This window comes from Eucyclogobius newberryi, unplaced genomic scaffold, assembly GCF_026437365.1.
Source record: "Eucyclogobius newberryi isolate DKJ021-1_F unplaced genomic scaffold, fEucNew1.0.hap1 SCAF_5, whole genome shotgun sequence".
NCBI lineage: Eukaryota > Metazoa > Chordata > Actinopteri > Gobiiformes > Gobiidae > Eucyclogobius > Eucyclogobius newberryi.
The window spans coordinates 19,982,436-20,002,925 of NW_027316167.1; the positions used below are offsets into that span (position 1 = coordinate 19,982,436).

The following is a 20,490-nucleotide window of genomic DNA, read 5'->3' on the forward strand; positions in this document are numbered from 1 at the left end:
TTGAAACTTCCTATAATCTGTCCTTTCCTCCTGTTCTACTGTGTTGTAACAACGAAATTTCCCCTTGTGTGGATATTAAAGGATTATCTTATCTTAATATTTGGTTAGAATTGCTACATAAATACCTCTCTTTACAACTTAAATCATTGATACTGATTCCTCTAAATAGACTGAATTTTATTGGGGGTATTTACATTTTTGGATTGATAAGGAGGGCTGCGGCGCTGCAGACTTGGGAATGGCTGGGGTAAAGTATTAAGACAATGCTGTAGGTTTAGTCATAGATACTGTGTGTTTGTATGTGCTCTCATAATGTATTATGTGTTTCCTATCCTGTTTATGCAGGGAAATCCCATACAATGATTGGTCGTGATGACTCTCTTCAGACTTTGGGTATCATCCCCTGTGCAATCTCCTGGCTCTTTAAGCTCATCAATGAGAAGAAGGAGAAAACTGGAGCTCGCTTCTCTGTGCGGGTCTCTGCAGTGGAAGTCAGTGTTTATAAGATATACCCTGACTGTGTGTGGTTATGTTCTGTTATTGATAATGTATTGCCGTTGTAGGTTTGGGGGAAGGAGGAAAATCTAAAGGACCTGCTTTCTGAAGTGGCTACAGGAAGTTTACAGGACGGACAATCACCTGGTGTCTATCTCTGTGAGGACCCCATCTGTGGGATGCAGGTAGGCATTTGTTTCAAGTAGGATGAGCACCTCTGGGACCGACCGTTGCTAGTAGGTGTTAATTGATAAACTTTGTATTAGAATTCTGTTGCTTTATTCCAGTAGCATGTACATTTGTTTCTGCACAGTTTCTGTCTTTTCTAAGTAAGACAGAAACTGAAAATAATCTGTCATTCTATTAATGACAATTATTATGTCAAATGAAAATATAAACAAATAATTGCAAGTAATGCTACAGTTTTTTAGGAGAAGACATATGGTATATATAATTGTGAAATACACTGTGAAGCAAAATGTGTTCAAAGATTTGTATCATGATAATTAGATTGGTAGCATTAAAAAAGTTATCATACTTAACATGAGCTGGCACAGGTTCACAATTACCCAGTGAACTCTTGATCCAATGTGTGTGCTGGCGGTTCAGAATGTAATGTTTATAGGATTAGTGCGCCTGATACAAGCACATCTGTGTAATCCTAAACTAATCTCACCTAATCTCATCAGTAATGATATCCTGCAGTAGAACCCACAAGGCCAGCCACTCTCTCACTGAAAAACTACTCTTCCCGGGTGTCTCTTTATCATCTGGTCACTACAAGCTGCTTCATTATCACCTAAATCTCTGCCAGACAGTCACACCACATTGTTTTGCTTCCTACACGTTCACAGCTCCAGAACCAGTCTGAACTGAGAGCGCCCACCCCAGAGAAGGCTGCTTGGTTCCTGGATGCAGCGTTGGCAGCACGGCACAGCAGTCTACGCTCCGACACCAGTGAGGAGGAGCACCGCAACTCACACATGCTCTTCACGCTGCACATTTACCAGTACCGCATGGAAAAGACTGGGAAGGGAGGAAGTAAGTGTTGCTTGTGTTACTACAGTTAACAATATTATGTTTAATTTTACATAATGCCCACCTCTGATGTTGTTATATTAAGATTTTGGGGGGAAAAAGATGTATATATGATCTATGTGTATCTGTTTGCAGTGTCTGGAGGTCGTAGCCGGCTGCACCTGCTGGACCTGGGCAGTTGTGATGCACGAGTGATGGAAGGAGAAGGAAAAACTAGGGAGGACATAGCCAGCTCCGCCCCGCTGTGCCTCTCCTTATCTGCTCTGGGCAACGTCATCCTGGCACTGGTCAATGGCAGCAAGCACATCCCATACAAGTAAATGTCGTGCATAAAAAACGCTGGCACTATAAAACATGGGTCCCAAATGAATTCACAAAAATGGAGGTGTTAAGCTTGGAGAGAGAGAGGAAGAGAAGAAAGGTGCTGTACAACACTGACTTAATGTCATAAACAACAACAGATGCTCTTACATATTCATCATAGTTAGTTAGCATCAAAACCGCATAGCAATGACAAAAAAAATATGATGACATCAAGAAAAAAAAAGAAATCTATTTGGTCATATGCATACATGTAGCACACACACTATGTGCATCCTGATATTACCATTCAAATCCAGCTTTCATGTTATTTAGCCTGCCGCACGCGCAGTTAATTTAATCACCAGCTTTACATTTAAATTGCAAAACAGCCTTGTGTAGTGCTGAGGGTGTGAAACTGGTTTGGATGCTGTCGGATTATAAAAGGACTGGGTGCAATTTAATAATGGAGCAAGTATCACTGCTGTTGCTACTGAGGCAACTGGCATTACAGCACTGTCACTTCTCATACAGAGCACAACATGAATATGCAAGAAGTGTATTGTCATGTGAGTGGAATACAGGAGGAAGTGTTTAAGGGGCTTTTTTATGTAGATTTTGTGTTTGGGTAGGGTTTGGATTCAAATAGTTTATGTTGAAAATACTATAAACTATGTGAAGAGATTACTCATAATATCATTAAACCTGGGGTACCTGATTTTTAAATTGTGAAATTAGAACATAAATCTCCCTGCCACTCACAAACTCATTGGCACATCGCTTGCATGACCTTTTGGGCGTGTGCACATCTTTACAACAAACCAACACACTGTAACATATTTGAGCAACATATCAGACTCTCAATGTTTTAAGATATTTTATAATTACTGGTAGATCTGATTTGATCACTTCTTTTACAATAGTATTTGGGGAGAACATGTTAATTTACTCTTTCACAAGAATAAAGTTGGGTATCCCAGCAACAATGTGTTCATTCGTTCATTCATCTATTCCTACATCATCCCAGAACAGTTCAAATGGGAGATTAAAAAAGTCTCCAGTTTGCAAAATGCATTTCCCCAACTGTAACAATGTATAAATCAAACCACAATTCCACAAATCCCTTTTGGAATAACCAACTAAAATCCAAGAGATTACCTCTGAGTGTAACAGCTGAACCCACGCTATCGCTTACTACTTTAAAATCTCCCCCTCTTTTAAACCCTTTTCCTTTCATACACATTTTACTAAGTTAAGCTATAGTACAAAATATAGCTGGATATTATGGAACAAATATACCATTTTACTTTGGGTCAGACAAAATAGCATTATCTCTCATTATCTTCTCATTTGCACAAAATCCTTTACCTGCATCTGCTGTGGAAAAGGTGCACATTATTGAGCTCATTAAATGGTGAACCAGTCCTACAATAGCCCATCACTTTGGGTCCCAGTTTGACTCCTAATCCCTGCCCTGTTCCAGTTCTGTTGCTAGGTAACCAGTGATTTCATGTTCAGAACAACATTGGACATTGTGAATTTGTGGCTTTTCAGTTTGGAAATAAAACTGCAGACATGTGTTCCTCATTCTGTCAAGGGCTCCAATGTAGAGACTCCAACAAAGTCTTCTATGAATGTTGTTCACTCATGAGGAAATTAACTTGGAGCTCATATAAAGCCCATTGCCTAATTTTGATCATTTTAACTCTGAAATTGCCCTATACAAAACATGGTGTTCCTCTTATAGCTAGTACCGTATTTTCCGGACTATAAGTCGCACCGGAGTATAAGTTGCACCAGCCAAAAAAATGCATAATAGAGAAGAAAAAAACATATATAAGTTGCACTGGAGTGTGAAATGTGGTTGCAAGTGTGAAAATAACAAATAATATCCCATATAAGTCGCTCTGGAGTATAAGTATATAAGTATAAATATAAGTATAAGTCACATCCCGGCCAAAACTATGAAAAAGGCCGACTTATAGTCCGGAAAATACGGTAACTATTGAATTTATCGTTACTCAAACTCATTTACTTCCTTCTGTGACAGATGAGGTTAGGTCCATCAAAATAACGTGTCCAAGTTCTTGTATCATAGTTAAAGGTGCAATGTGTAACTTTTCTAGTGAGGAGTCCGTCATGATCTTGTCTCCATGGAGATGTTATTGTTTTTTTGGGAATATTTGACAGTGTGGGATTATATTTAACTATCTTACATTTATTCAATTACAGATGTTATATGTATATTTGCGTAGTGGCTTCACCTGCTTGTCTCCATTGAGATATACAAGATTAATGTCATACCGTCCTAGGCAAAGTAATAATATTTCCATGGAGACAAAGGGGTAATATTAGCTTCTTGTGTGTCACCCCAATCAAAACTAATTAATACAGATTTAATACACTTTGCAAGACAAAAACTAACAAGAGACGCCTGATGCAGCAAAAAGAAAAAAGCAGACTAGAATTCAAAGATGAGAAAGTGGAGTTCACAAAAGTCATCAGTCTTCAGTGTGTGTGTGTGTGTGTGTGTGTGTCTGTGTGTCTGTGTGTCTGTGTGTGTGTGTGTGTGTGTGCGTCTGTGTGTCTGTGTGTGTGTCTGTGTGTGTCTGTGTGTGTCTGTGTGTGTCTGTGTGTGTGTGTCTGTGTGTGTGTCTGTGTGTGTCTGTGTGTGTCTGTGTGTGTCTGTGTGTCTGTGTGTCAATGTGTGCGGCAGTGTGCACACAGAGAGACAAGGCCACTGGCTGTGTTTTTTGAAAGGGGGGGACTTTGAGAAGTATTGAGCCACTGAGGAGCTTCTCATTGTCAGCCTGCAGGCCCACACACACTCGTAATGATGATATAAAACATTGTGAATGATTGGACTTCCCTGGAGACAGTTTTAAACATACAGTTTGGCTTTACTTTCCTTCTCTCTGGGACCGTAAATCATCTTCCAGGGGTAGATATGAAAAATAATATGTACTTCTTGTAGGATTTTAATCAGGAGCGGCATCGATCAATAAATATCAATAGTGGCTTTCTGTGTCTGAAGCCTGTTGTCTGGTGAGTCATTATCATGGTGTATTTCTAGCTTCGACTAACAGGGAAATATTTGTCATTTGGCGACAATTGACCATTAATAATTCATTGTCACATGTCACACAATGCGTGGGTGTTCGGTGTGAAATCGATCCATTTGGTCCTTTATTTTTTTCTGACTGGGTTTATTTGCGGACATTGATGCTCATGTCTGGATGTATGTCTGTTTTAAGGGACAGCAAGCTCACCATGTTGCTAAGGGAGTCGCTAGGCAACATGAACTGCCGGACCACCATGATTGCTCACATCTCAGCCTCACCCAGAGACTTCTCAGAAACACTCTCCACCATCCAGATCGCATCCCGCGTCCTCCGCATGAAAAAGAAGAAGACCAAAGTCACTGTGGTGAGTGTGAACTATTTATCTGCGTTATAAACGCGTAGATTCACTGATTTAATGGCTCTTAGTTTAGTTAGTTAGTGCAAGGTAAATCAAAGTTAACAACTACAAAAAAGTTCACATTTGTATTATGTATTTGTACTACTCCTAATTGAAATATTTGCAATACATGCAGCATTTTATAATAGCTGCACTTTTAATTGCCGGAATTAAGCATGAACAAAACTTTATTAATTATGAATTATGAATGATTTATCCTTAGTAACTAACTTAACTTAATTAATACCCTAACTCCTCGGTAGTTAGTAAGCCTGAATAATTTTTAATAATTTATTTGTTCTTTAGGAATTACGTATTTGTTCATACAATATTAAGGCGAAACATAACTACGGTAGCCTTTACGTACTTTCCATATTTGCTGTTTAAACAAAGGTTCAGTTGGAAGGTTGTGTTCTTATCGGCCTGTAAAATATCCTTAAATCAAATCTTTGACTACTTCCTGTAGCAGTACACGTCCAGCTCGTCTGGAGGCGAGAGCTCGTGTGAAGAGGGTCGTATGCGTCGCCCCACACACCTGCGGGCTTTCCATCATCGCGGCAACACAGACTCAGACCTGCCGCTGCTCCGCCTTTCCAGTGACCAGGACGAGTACTCGAGTAGTGAACAGTCCTGTGATACCGTCATCTATGTGGGACCAAACGGGGCCGCTGTATCGGACAGAGAACTGACTGACAATGAGGGACCACCCGAATTTGTACCAATTATTCCAGCTTTGCTTCATGGTAAAACATTGGAGCAGCAAAACCAGACAGTGGGAGTAGCCAATAAGGTACCTCATTAAAACACACTCCAGGCCGCCTATTGAGGGGTTAATCAAGTAGTGATAGAGGGCTGTTTCTTCTGTCGTTAGTGTGAGAGTCAGGACCAGCCTTGCACCCCATCCCACCCACAGTGTGGCCAGTCACTGCTGGGTCAGCCTCTGCCCCCTGTTCCAGAGGAGGGTGCAGAGTGTTTGAAGTGTAACACCTTTGCAGAGCTGCAGGAGAGATTGGACTGCATTGATGGCAGCGAGGAGGTAAAAGCTCATCTTTTATTTTTGTAATTATGCAAATAAAGCCGGGAAGAAAATGTAAGTTTTCCCTTCAAAATGATCAGTTGTTGATTGCATATCCAGTGTTGCAAATACAATATAAGTGTGTTTTTGTTCAATGTTGCTTTCAAGAAATGATTAATTTGTGAGCTTCACTCTGTTATTTCTGTTCTATATTCCCAATATATTCAACCAATTTTACTGTTATCACGGTAAGTGGAATTGCTTTTTTATTTATACTCCTCCCATGTGGGTTTAGGTGGCAAAGTTTCCCTTTGAGGAAGTTCCTGTTAACCAACAAGGTGTCAAATATGAAGCTTGCCCCACCTCTGCTGTGCCAAACCCCACAGTATCTGCTCCTTGCATTGAAACTGGTAAAGATCTAGTGAATATATCACTTTTCAAAGCAAACCGTTTTGCTCTATATGATAAACATTATTTTTACTTAACTTTTTACTATTTAGTTTGTTCTAAGAGACGGACCAATGACCAGCAGCTGCAGGACATAAAGGAGGTGGTGGAGGAGGCAGAGCTGGCACAGACCATGATCCACAATCTGACACAGAGGTCTGGCTCCCCCATCGTCACCTGCACCAGGACTATCCCCGGGAGCAGCAGCATCACCTCGAACCCTCTGCTCAGGGCTAAGAGCTCCCAGCTACATGACAGGTTTGGAAAATTACTTCTGATACAATCTTTTACAAAGTTGTCAATCCCGTTATTCTTCTTCAAAAGTGCAGTTAACTTTTCTCCTGTGTGTGTCTCAAAATAGCAGAGAAAATCTGCACGGAGGTAGTAATGGAGATGGAAAGGCCCGCACACTGGGATCGCCACGCCTGGGCATCGCTAGTCTGACCAAAACCGCAGAATACAGGTAAGATTCCCACACAGTAGTACACAAAATGTGCATTGAATCAAGCATCTCCACTGATTTACATTTACATTTACTGTTGCCCATTATTTTCTACAGACCCCCGTCATCTCCATCCCAGCGCTGTAAAGTGTACACTCAGAAATGTGTGATGCCAACAACCCCCCCTCTGTCCTCCAATACTCTGGCCCAGGACGGCCAGGCCACAGAGGCTCCGGCCTCAGACAGTGAGTGCAGTACTTTACATTGTTAATCTATTTATCTCTACTTGTTGTTCTCCTCTGTCCCTTCACTTTTCACTAATCATTACCTATAATTCTACCACCAAGAACTGTCAATATTTCTAAAACCTCAAAGCACTGTACTGAATTAATACAGCAGAGTCTGTTCTTTTGAGTGCTACCAATCTTTTTACTGGGATATAAATAAATATTTATGGATGGAAATATTTCCTGGTGCCAGTTTGTATTGTATTAACACACCTGGCCAAGGCCAAGTATCTGACTTTGCCAAATGTATGTTTGTGATTTTGCAGACAGCTTGGCAGCAGACAGTGGTCGCTCCTCCACAGACTCTGTGTTGTCCAGAACGTCTCCTGTCGGCATGAGTCCACAAGTGAAAGAGACAGCGCCCTCTCTGTCTGCCAGCCTGGGCTCAGCTGAGACGCTGTGTGATGATGATGTGCCTCCGATACCTCTGGACATCCAGAGAGATGGTAACTATTACTATTTTACAGTCAGTGGTTATAAATGAACATGTTTTAACTACCATTTCAAAACCTATTAAGGCACAAGTCCGACTGCTGATATTCAGATGCATAATAAGGATGTACTGGTGCACACTGTTAGTGAGGTGTGCCTTGGTGTTACAGCAATTACAGAAACACAGAAACATGGTCCAAGCAGCATCATCAGCTTCACTAGTGACGGTGGCTCTCTCACTGGAACAGTTTCACAAGAGTTCAATGGGGCTGTGCAAGAGTATCACGTTCCCTTCCCTACCTCAGGGGTCACAGACGTCGTAGCCATGGCTGAGGTAAACGCAAAATGCTACACCATTTATATATTTATGTTAGACAAGTTTTATATATATTACAATATAGAGTAGATTTCTGATATGTATAATATGTTTTTTATGAATACAGGTTGCCATGGCAAAGTTGCGTGTTGAAGGGGAGGCCATGGCCACAGTGATGTCCAGCTGTGCTTCACCAATGTCCTCATGGATGAGTGATCTGAGCATGTGCAGTGAGGCTGACCAGTCTCTCCACAGCTTCAGCCAGTCTCAAAGCCAACAAGGAGAGGCCATGGCTGAAACAGAACAGATTATGCCTCTCGGACCAAAAGAGTTGGGGCAGCCAGAAAATGGAAGTAATACACAAACGCGAACAAAAAACAAGCTTCGTAAATTGCCTCCACCAATGAATAAAACTACCATCCAGACTCTAGTTGGACCTTTTAAAGCTACCATCAGTGTTCATCCGTGTGTCGCGGTAAAACCAATGGTAATAAAAGAGCCCTCAGTCCTCTCCTCACCAGTCAAAGGAAGTCTAATTAAAGAGCCCATCAAATGCAGTACACCACTCAGCGGCTCTGTGTCCAATGAGATGAGCTTTGAAGATCCCTGGTTAAAACGTGGCTTTGAAGAAAGCGAGCTGGTCTGTGAAGTGAAGTCTGAAAAGAGGGAAGCAGAGCATTCACAAGTCAACCAAAGTCCAGAGGGCAAGAGCGAGGTGCAGAGTTTATTTAAAGATGGTAAGAGTTTAATGATATTAATTGTTGATTACATTTGTCTATCAAGATTAAGAATAGTCATGTAATTTTAATCCAACTGTATATTATTTAGAGCATATGTTCTTTCTCTACCAGTTGCTCACCAGAACACCTTTGGAAGTGAAGTAGTATTGTCTCCAGATTCCATTAAACGAGTGGTGGATGGCTGTGAGATTATGGGAGTTGTTGCTCAGGGCGACTACCTCACTACTCTCTACAATCCAGATATTCACCAAACAGCCAGTTTGCCACGTGGATGGCACCGCATCAACCGCCACGACGGCTTGGATTACACTGAGTACAGAAATTTCAATGTAACTTCCTCGACTCCCTGCAGCCCACGAGCAACACTTGACAGGAGGGGATTCAATGGAAAAGCTGGCTTTTTCTCACAAAAAAGAGGGGGAATCCCTCCTCTGCCGCCAGTGCGAAAATCCAGCCTGGATCAGAGGAACCGAGCCGCCAGCCCACTTCACCAACCTGGGACTGCTCTCCAGGAAGGAGTGTGTATCTCTGCTGGAGTCGCGAGGCAGCGTGGTGCAAGTATTGACAGCAGCAGACTTTTCAGTGCCAAACTGGAACAGCTTGCCTGCCGGACCAACTCTCTGGGCCGAACCAGCTCCCACAGCGGCTCGTACCATTATGACTGTTTGTCTCTGGAGAGGGGCGAGAGCCTCAGAGCAGGAGCCAAAGGGGACAGTGCTATGTGTCGAATCGGTCGTAGCCTCATCCGTACTGGATCACTGTCCTCCACCGGCAACACCAGCACAGGTTTCACTCCCATCCTGGGACCAAGCAGTGCCCCCCAGTCACCAGCTAAAAGCAGCAGCCAGTCAAAAATCTCTGCTGTCAGCAAGCTGCTAATGACCAGCCCCAAAGGCAGGAGTCTGTCTACTTCAAGCACAAAAACACTGAGTTTCTCCACCAAGTCTTTAAGCCAATCCAGCAGTCGCAGTTTCAGCCTTCCCCCCAATGGAAAGGTATAGAGTTTCTACTACATGTGACAAATGTATGTTGTCTTTAGTTTTCATTAACTGTGATGTGATGTGTTTTCAGTCTTCAAATCCGCCGGTCTCAGGACCTGCCTCGCAGCAGGGTCCTGCCCTTGGATCCTGGTCCACACAGTCATTGAGCCGCAGCCGAGGAGGCAGTCTAGCTGCCAAACTGCCCCTCAGAGCGGTCAACGGGCGAATCTCTGAGCTACTCCAGGGCAGTGCAGGCTCCCGATCCAGAGCTCAGGACCAACGTGGAAGTCCTGAACCTGCAGAGGACAAGACCACTACTGGGGAAAAGTACGTTTATTTATTTATTTTCCCAGTGAACTATTATTGTTAGAGAATATTGTAATTTTGTATCTTTATAAGATTGTTTGCTGGCTAAAATATGTTTGCTAAACTGGCTAAAATAATGTTTGCTTTTCATTTTTATTTTTAATCCTTCTTCATGTACTAGTTCTAATGGACCAACAGTGAGTAGTGGCTCAGGAGAGGAGAGAATTTCAGGGGTTCAAACATTGCCCTCTCCGTATAGCAAGATTACAGCTCCCAGAAAACCACACCGCTGCAGCAGTGGCCATGCCAGTGACAACAGGTATCCTAGGCTCACTGAGGAATAAAACAATATTGTTAATACATTCTTTTAACTATAATGTGATGTCATGTGTTTGCCTAACAGTAGCGTTCTGAGCGGAGAACTGCCCCCGGCCATGGGTAAGACGGCCCTGTTTTACCACAGTGGGGGCAGCAGTGGCTATGAGAGCATGCTCCGGGACAGCAGCGAGAACACTGGGAGCACCTCTTCAGCCCAGGACTCACTGAGCGACCACAGCACTGCCACCTCCTCGTCGAGGCGGAGCTCCAAGAGCAGCAAAAAGAGCCGCAGCAACACAGGTCTCAAAATAAAACACTTTAGCAGCATAGCAGAGAAAATGTTCTAGTACTACCTCTCAATGTGGCTCACAGTGGATAAATTGCATAAGCTGTAGTAGGAGAATGGGGCAGGTAGAAAGGTGACCCTGAGCACCCATCTGTGAAATGGTAAAGGAATTGTGCTGGTGCAGCTTCTAATGAATACAGCAGATATTCCCCAAGACTGTAACGTGGAGAGCCTGTTAATGGCCTCCTCCTTTCACTGTGCAGCGCTTAACAGTGAAAATGGATCTGTGCTTATGATCAGATCAGACAGAGGCTTGCCTGTGCCTTATTAGTGATATGAATGGGAATAATCTTTACGACCTGTATACTGTGAATGCTCTGTAAATCCATTCCAGTTATCCTTAAACTTCATCTTAGGGTTTCCTGTATCACAAATTCACACACCAAATACTTACTGATTACACTCTTGAAACTTGTTTTTTCTCTGCATTTTTCTTATCTTTTCAACAATTTCTATGCACTTCTTATCTCTTGGGCAGCTCCAGTTCCTTCATGTGCTGACTCCTACTCGAAAATGAAATACAAATGTCTCTGCTTGACCTTTCTGCTCTGCCCGGAGACCAGCCACAGTCTCATTAAAATCACCAGTCTTTCATATCTCTCTGCGCCCATCTGGTTGACATGGCTAGTTACTTGTGTTTGCACATATGTCAGTTATTGAGAGCATGATGAGTACATCTGTGACCAAATTACCTGAACTTTTCTGACACCTGCTGTTTTCCATGCAGATGTCATTGCTTTGCCATTATGGCATTTACAAGTCAGCTCTGTGGAAAGGGGCCGAGCTCACAGTGAGAGTGCATTACTTTAGAAGCAAAAACCTACGTCAACATGGATACGTCCAATACCATACTTGGAACATTCCAAGCAAAATAATAAAATATCCATGGAGACAATCAGGTTGAGGACCCTCCACTAGAAAAGTTACAAAGTGCACCTTTAAAAAACAGCAAAAGTTTATACCGAAGACGTGTTTTAGTGTTTAATTTCCTGTTTTGCACTTTTTCTTTGTTTTTCTGTGTTGCTGTAAATGTTACCCATAAAACAAACAAATGATTTTCAACCATGCTTGGTCTCTTATTTTGTAAGGTCTCCAACGCAGGCGTCTGATCCCAGCGCTCACCTTGGACCCTACCTCCCTCTCACCCTCGCACCGCTCGTCCAAGCAGGCCATCACCTCCTCGTCCTCTTCGTCCTCCAGCCCAGGTGCATGCTGGGTGGACGGCCCACTGGGACCACAGGCCTCCGCTAACCACCGCGTCCCATCAGCCACTGCAGAGACCTTCGAGATCAAGGTTTATGAGATAGATGATGTGGAGAGACTGCAAAAGAGGAGAGACCGAGGCGGCAGCAAGGTGAGGGCAGAGGAAAAATGACAAGGGACAAGGAGAGGGCAATGTGAGAGACGTGGCATTAGAAAGGTGACAGAAAGGTGGCGCCGCGGGGAAAATATGAGGTAATTACTGCAGAGGACACAACGTATGCCCTGAACAAGAGAAGAACTAACTAGAGCATAGTTTTAATATGAGGCAGAACTAATAACAACCTGAGCTGAATGTATTATTCTTGTGTATTTTCTCATAAGAGTGCCACAGGATTCAAATGAATGCAGGTTTTTGCTTTTAAGCATAAATCTATATGTATTCAGAGTGAGGGCATTATGGGTTTGGGAAATGGGAAGTAGAAAAAGCAGATTACCTACAGCGCTGTTACTTAACTCCCAGCCACTCAGGTGAAGCAGTGACCAGTGACAGACCAATAGCTGCAGGTGCCAGTGTAAGATGGTAAACTGGTTAAATGTAAAGGCGTTTCATTCTGTCTTCTTTTGTTTCTACTGTGTTGTATTGAAAAAATGTATTCATACATTGTGTTTTTGTGGGTCAGGAGTTGGTGTATGTGAGTAACAAGCTGAAAAAGCTGGAGAACAGGCAGCAGCGCATCAGTGAGGTCAAAGCCAAGTACCAGTGTCTGAGGAAAGAGCTGGAGCAGACAAAACAGCACCTGATGTTAGAGCCCCATAAATGGACAACAGAGTGTGAGTACAGAATGAATGTAAATCCAAAAATATACTAGGGATGCACCAGTAAGATACTAGTACCTACTGTACACACAGGTATATACTCACATCCAAATAAATGCAATATACAAGTGATATTGGTTCACAACTGTTACATATTATACACATTTGGATCAGAAAATACATTTTTGATTTATGTAATCTATGTACTTTCAGTCTCTGCAGTGGTATCACAATGGTAATGAAAAACAAATAAGCTGGATTGATAAAGTATACTATATACTTTTTGTGGCCATACATACTTGCCAATGCCTAGACTCACAGGACAGGGCCTACAGTAGTTAGTACTTTGATGGGATGTAACACTAGGTGCCACAGCAGGGCGCTAGAGAAAATGTCCTGTTGTGTCCTTAGTCAAGACACTTCACCCAAGCTGCCTAGTAAAGTGCTTTGAATGCCTTGAAGGTGGAAATGTACAATATAAATGCACTGTAATAATAAAACATAGTTGAGAATAATGTGTATTGTTGTGTTCTTTCACAGTTGAGCTGCAGCAGGTGTATGAGGTGGACTCACTGGAGTATCTGCAAGCGCTTGAGATCGTGACGGGCAGACTGGAGACCAGAGTGAACTTCTGCAAAGCACACCTCATGATGATTACATGCTTTGATGTTTCATCCAAACACTGGTAGACCAGAGAGTTGAGAAAGAAACCAATCCTAAAACAGAATAGCATCTTTCGATCAGACAGCAATGGAAATGTTGAGTGACGCTGTATTTTTATTTTTTTGAGTGACCAAGGCCATAGACATTCACTCTGTCACAATGTGTGAACATCAAATAAACAATGTGCGATTCTCTGCTGGAAATTATTGAGAGAACATTAAGTAACTATTACACAAATATTGGCCACAGTGTAAAGAACAAAGCTCATCCTTTTGGAGATCTCTTTTCTACTGTTTGTGAGGAAACGTTGGGTCCAGAAACACTTGGATAAAGAATTTTCTTTTGCTTTTCTCTGCAAACAAACCCAGCCAATAGAAAGCAAAGAAGAAGTGAATGATAAAAAAATAAGTGCCTTGTGATCTTTAGTCTCGTTGTATAAATGCGCAACCTCTATATGGTGCTGGCATTACTGATGAAAAAACTGCAGCCATTTTAATGTAACGTTTTCCTGGGTCAGTGTTTCTATATGAAATCTAATAATGAGTAGGGTATCATACATGGACAAAATGCAATTTTACAATATCCAAAAGGGACAGGTGTTTATTAAAAGTTTTGTGATGTTTTTACAAATAGAGCACGTCTGAGTTTTGACCCTCATAGTCTTACATACACTTACAATGTGCTCTCCTTGACTCCCTGGTGCTTTTGTGATTGCTTTTCTATGTTTACAAAGCAATGAAATGTGTCAATCACTCAGTGCAGGAGCTGATGGTAAAACATTTCCTGAATTTAGTGTTAAGCGTCTGTCACTAACAGTCTGTCTGTTATTTGTGTTGTGTTGTTTGACTTCTAATCTAAAAGAACGTGAATCATGTGTCAAGTGTGTGTTTTGTAATACAAAATATTCATCTTTTTGAGTGCAATGGGACCTTGTAGAGACTATGCCAATCATAATATTGTTGAAAAATGGATATAGGGTATAAAAATGAACCAAGTAAGTAAATGGGATACTGCAATTTTGAGAAAGATTCATCTTGGGTTGGGAAACAGCTCAATTAGACAGAATAGAAAAAATGATATATTTAAAAATAAATTTATATAATATAAAGTGAAGACAGAAATCAGAGGCATGTGTCTCTGCTTGGTTCTGCCTCTCGTGTGTTTTGTGGTGCTTGAGATGTTTATGACAAAACCTTTGTACAAATATAAATATATGGAAAAGTCAGTTTCCCTCTGAAATATGCTACAAAATCTTTTTGAATGCCTCTTCTGCATTATTCATGTTACTACCCCTTTGCATTCTGGGTAATTGTGTTTATTGCTGTTGAAAGGTAAAAGCAGGAAAAGGCAGGTTTATCTGTGAACAGAAACAGAAGTGACGCTTGTTAATGTACTGCTCATTAATGGGGACATCTTTTGATGGGAACTCTAAATGTTGGTCATTATTTTTCCATCATGTTCAGCTGAACAGACAAGTGAAACATGATCTTATGCTGTCTCTACCATAGAGCTCTGATCTTCTCCTGCTTTTAACACTACAAGTCACTGCAAGTCGTGAATGATGGTTTATTTATTTATGCAGGCTAGTCACTTTCAATGTCCTTATTTATTTTCATGGTTACTATGCATTTAAAAGGAATACATGTGATATTTATCACATCCATGTTACATGTAGATGTATACACTGTACACTCATCAGACAATGTAACAATTCTTGTCTTTGCTTTTTTTCATACTCTTCAGTTGAGTTGCTCCACTGTTTAGTTTTGTATGGTGTAACTAAAACATTCATATAATGTCACGTGAAGACTTAGGGTGGATTTAACATGCTATGTGTGGGATCTGTTTTTAAACATTTCAATGCCAAAGCTGCACTTTATTACCCAAGCAATATCGCTGAACTCCGGATGCTTCAAGGCTGACTATCTAAACAAGCATATAGACAAGATGGACAACAATTTAAGTAATTATTATTTGACTTAAATTGATGTCCATCGTATCTATTGTTTGAAATATTCTAAAATAGATTATGCAGTGGTTACCAACATTTTGGGGGGAACAACTGGTTTGTATGCAAAAGTAAGAAACTAAAAAAACATTAAAACCAAAGGTGCTTGTTTAAAAAAAAGTGGGGGTTGGAATATTGTATTATTGTATTTACCCTAAACAAATAAATAGGTCTAATTTAATTAATTATGTATACTAATTTAAACTTAAGGGCCATTAGATTATGGTCACTTAGTCGTTTTTATTGTTGTAGCTCAGTCTGCACAATATTGACACACAAAGTTTTTTTTTATTGAATCTCTAAAATACTTTTGCACATTACTCTATGCATGTAACTTAACTACTCCTGTAGACCTACACACAGCATGTTAAACAACCAGAAAATGTATTGGCCATATTCTCCTCAGCAGTTGAATTTACAGCATTGACAAATATTGTTGTTGCTTTTCAAAATGACCCATTGTAAATTAACTTGCACAGAAGGATACAGTACAGCGAGTAAACACATGCAGCTTTTGTGATTTAAGAGCAGAGTACAGATTTGCAGTTTTTGGAAATGAGGCCCGACACATTGTGCCGACAGGAGAGCAGATGGAGGGATGTAAATAAAGGAATGTATTGGAAGAGTTGACATGAGCGAGTCTTCCATCTTTTTCTGCACCAAATCGACAGATGCACAGACCAGACGTTGACACTGTGACGAGGGCTGGCTTCAAGCTTCAATAATCACACAGTCTGGCTAAGGCAAAGACTGTATTATGAGTTAATTTATAGTAGGGGGAAATTAGCTCCATTGCAAAAAGTAAGAGGAACTGCGAGTGTGTTTATTTATCTATTTGAATTATAATCAATATGTCAGCAACAGCTTCAACATAAATATGCAGTTGTCTTAAGGCAGGTAAAACATTAAATTAGACAACAGACACATAGTATGTCAACACATTATATTATTGAGAAAACTGTAAAAACAACAGTCGAAAGTTAAACACAATTCACACAATTTGAATTTTGATAATTAATGACTGCATACTCTTTGTGTCAGTCTCAAGTCAGGATAAAATAGAGACGGCTGTGTAAGAGAGGGCATCTGGTGTAATGAACTAATCCATATTGAAAAAACAGGAATGGCAGAGATGAGTTATTGACTTTATGATTTCATACAGACAATTGTGCTTTTGCAACTTTACATTTGTGATGGATTATAATGTTACAACAACAATTATTAAGAATGGACGGAACACTCATGGTCAGCAGTTCCTTGCCAGAAAAACCAAAGACATTTTTTCTCTGTAGCTTTTTTTTAATTGCTTGTCAACTACAGTTCAAGCATTCTCAACTGGATTATGGGTACAACCAAGCCAAGTTACAGGCAAATTCTGTGAAAAGGTACACGGATGTATTGTTTTTAAGCAATAAAAACAGTTGTAAATAAATGCAATGATAAACGCGAGACAGAGACATTACAGCCATATTGGAAAACATTTCAGGCAAAGCAATAACCCACGACTACGTAAATCACACTATCAGAAGTGTAGTATTCACATTGTTTTTTGTTTCTAAAAAGAATACAGTGGCTCACATGTACGACAGAAACCAAACCACTCCTTATCTGCGTGATTTCCTGCCCATCAACCATGCTTCTCTCTTAAAAGTCCAAAAAATGTACAAATAAAATGGTACAAAGGCACATCTCTATTCTTCTTACAGCATTTGATTGTCTGAATTGGTGAAGCTCTTCTTTGTGCTGGTGTGAGGTTTTTGCTGTAGGCAGCTCTCAGTGTGATACAATGCCCTCTGAGTGCACTTTGATCAGTGCACACTGCCAAAACCAGGAGCAGTGCTGGGTGGAGAACAGGGGACGTATGACAAGAGGGAGGAGAAAGGCATTTGGTGAAAAGGAGAGGCCAGAAGAAGCAGAAAAAGCAGCAACAATAATACAAAGGAAATATCAGAGCGACAAGCAATTGGATCATAAAATGTCACACTGTAGAATAATAGTAGCACATACTATAATCTTCCATGTAAATAGACACACAATAAGCCTTGTATCTATTCTGGTGGGCTTTTTCTACCATGCTTATCTCACTAGAAATATTATTGTACTTGTAATGCTCCAAAGTATGGCAATTCATGTGTATAAGTCTTGCACATATTCAATTACAGGTGTTTTATGGCAAAATGCGCAGATCTGACTTGAAACTCTAGTTCAACACTAATAAAAGCTCCATAGTGCACCTTTAAAAACAAAAGGATACAAACGATACAATCAAGATACATTGGAAAAGTCCTCCTATGCACTAGTCAATAGTCAAATTATTATAACAAAAATGTTTGGGGTATATCGCATCTTGCTTGTCTCCATGGATGTTATTGCTTTGCCCAGAATGTTGTATAGTATTTGCCTGACCCGCCAGCCCCGCCCACATTCTGTTCGAATGCGTAAGGGTCTGGATTCGGACCATTGGGGGGCGTCAAAAAAACTCTCCAGCACCGGCGCTAATTTGTGTCAAGTGTCTCTCAATGCGGAAGACATCTCTCAAATATTTTCGGGACATTCAGAACAAAATATATAACTTCATTTACCTGAGATTTTCAGAGTTAAGTCGCTTGTTGACTCAGCAGAAGTCAGCAACGTTTATCAGTCTCGTAATCCACCATGTTTGTTTAGATACGAACGGAAAATGCGTTTGTCTGATGGTTAATCCGCCTGTCAATCACTCCCTTTGGAAATTGGAGCGACTGGGTTGGATCCCAGACCCACAGGTTTTGTAAAGTAGTCTGTCAAAACGTGTCGGGAATGGCTGGTCAGGCAAGTATAGTATGGCATTAAACTCGTCTATGACGACCAGCCTCCTGGCCAAGTTACAGGTCAGACCTGTTGAGAAACGACCCTGGTAATTAATGTTTTTCAAGGTATTTTCGATTTTTTTTTAGCATTAAACATGTCCACGGCAATAAACAGGTAGCAGACCCTCCACCAGACAAAATGCATAGTCCACCTTTAAACAAAACCTGGAAGTGAAACAGAGCAGTGAAAGTGTTGAACCTGGGTAAGAACCTTTTTCTACATCTCTTCTCCATTTCAATTGACAGGAGCTCGTACTACCTACAATCTCTGGTACCAATCCTCCAGGAAACTTGGTACAACATAATGGAAGCAAGACGACAAGGAGTGAGATCAACCACTGCTTGACTGAAGGAAGATGTTCTAAATCAGTATACCATGACCCACATGACTTTGTATTTGTTGAATTTAATCAAAAATATGTTAATGAAAAATCCCATTATGTTTCAACTTTCACAATGCTCCTTTATGTGAATGAGTCCCACACTAGAGTGAGCGGACAGAGAAAGAGGGAAATTGAAAGTGTTTCCCGTGTAAAAGCTAGACTGAATGAGCTTCATGGTGCTGTGCCTGTGATTGGCTGCCAGCAGTGGATTTAATTTATGAAAAAGGACAGACAGGCAGTGAAAAGTGAGAGCAAGGAGTTGTGGGTAAGTGATGGTAAATCTAATTTGATGGACATTATGAGGTGGAAGAGGCCAGACAGGAGCGGGGCATTGAAAAAACCAAGTGAGTAATGGAAGCAGATCGAGCAGCATTGAACAGGCAGGACACACTTTTCCACCACCACTCATTCAGACTCAAAGCCATTCAATCTCACTCAGAGTACACTGAGGTCTAACCCTGCCAGGAAATATTCAACCAAAGCTGTAGTCAATGCAGTAATGTATGTATCCATCAATTAATGCTTTGCTAAAAAGATCACACCTAACATTTAGCAGATTCCATTAAGCAAGAGAAAGGCTGCTCCATAGTATTATACAAAGCATATACAGGGCAGGAGTCTGTGATAAGAGTCTGGGCAATGGTCTGGCCAGTTTCTTTGCTCTCTCTTTCTTCCATCATTTTGCTTTCTTTGTTATTGCTGATAATTTCCCCAAAGCCCAAATATTGTAGAGAAGCTCTTAAAATCAACTACTTGACTTTTTAAATCTCATGACAAAGCATCACACAATAACATTTACAAGCCAAAGGATCAACCCTTTGCGACAAAAGTAAGATGGATTAAGATTGTCCCATCATGTCTAATAAATCATTGAATTATGCGCACTGTTAAACTAAATTAAAGGTGCATTATGTGACTTTTCTGATGGAGGGAGATTATATTGTTTTGCCTGGAATAGTTCATAGCATGGCATTAAACTATCTAACCTAATCAATGACACATTGATTCAACTGCAGGTGTTTTAGCCAACATGTTTTTATTTGATGGATACCATACAATACAGTGGGACATTCTCCAAGGAGACAAGCAGGTGGCAAATCCTCCACCAGGAAATGTACATAGTGCACCTTTAATGCCTATTATTTGCCACATTAAAGCAAACCTGATATGGCCTTAAACCCCTGTAACCATAGAGGCAAAGAGAAGGGGAAATGGTGTCATCGGTTTGCAGATGGGACTATCTTTGGATTACCACAGGGAAGTTGTGAGAGGGGGAGAACATACTCGGCCAGACACACACCAACAGAGGAGCCGAGCAAAGCAGGGATTACTGTGGGAAATCTGTGTGAGGGATATGTATGGAGCAAAGATGGATGTTTGGAGAGGCTGACTTAACAAAGAAAACAGAACTGCATTCAAGCACACAGTGGCACTACAGGCAGCACATCAGTCATCCAGATGGTATGTGAAGATTAAGCACACGAGACACAGGGCAAAGTTAAACTTACAATATGTGACGGTCTACGAACCAACTTAAACGCTTTTCTAAGAGGTAGCTAGTTGTCAAAATAAATGGGTAAAGACAGGACACAAGCCAAGTAGAACATTTTATTATTTAAATATGATGTGACGCATGATACATTTCCTAAA

The 20,490-nt window shown here is 41.0% G+C and overlaps 1 protein-coding gene across 3 annotated transcripts in view; it reads left to right on the forward strand.

The window, feature by feature from the left end:
• kif26ba (kinesin family member 26Ba) overlaps positions 1-14,362 on the forward strand; it is a 73,532-nt gene extending 59,170 nt beyond the window's left edge. Inside the window, exons 8-28 of one of the 3 annotated variants that reach the window (XM_072465610.1) lie at positions 346-491; positions 564-680; positions 1,350-1,536; positions 1,669-1,849; positions 5,088-5,259; positions 5,759-6,082; positions 6,164-6,328; positions 6,603-6,717; positions 6,808-7,012; positions 7,116-7,217; positions 7,314-7,441; positions 7,750-7,929; positions 8,002-8,249; positions 8,359-8,968; positions 9,083-9,966; positions 10,043-10,278; positions 10,439-10,576; positions 10,661-10,875; positions 12,010-12,275; positions 12,805-12,955; positions 13,481-14,362. In XM_072465610.1, the coding sequence (XP_072321711.1) occupies positions 346-491; positions 564-680; positions 1,350-1,536; positions 1,669-1,849; positions 5,088-5,259; positions 5,759-6,082; positions 6,164-6,328; positions 6,603-6,717; positions 6,808-7,012; positions 7,116-7,217; positions 7,314-7,441; positions 7,750-7,929; positions 8,002-8,249; positions 8,359-8,968; positions 9,083-9,966; positions 10,043-10,278; positions 10,439-10,576; positions 10,661-10,875; positions 12,010-12,275; positions 12,805-12,955; positions 13,481-13,629 (4,919 nt within the window). In that variant the 3' untranslated portion in view covers positions 13,630-14,362. Of the gene's footprint in view, positions 1-345; positions 492-563; positions 681-1,349; positions 1,537-1,668; positions 1,850-5,087; positions 5,260-5,758; positions 6,083-6,163; positions 6,329-6,602; positions 7,013-7,115; positions 7,218-7,313; positions 7,442-7,749; positions 7,930-8,001; positions 8,250-8,358; positions 8,969-9,082; positions 9,967-10,042; positions 10,279-10,438; positions 10,577-10,660; positions 10,876-12,009; positions 12,276-12,804; positions 12,956-13,480 lie in introns of all 3 variants that reach the window. The other 2 variants (XM_072465611.1, XM_072465609.1) reach the window with 2 other exon arrangements.
• Positions 14,363-20,490: the final 6,128 nt, after the last annotated feature.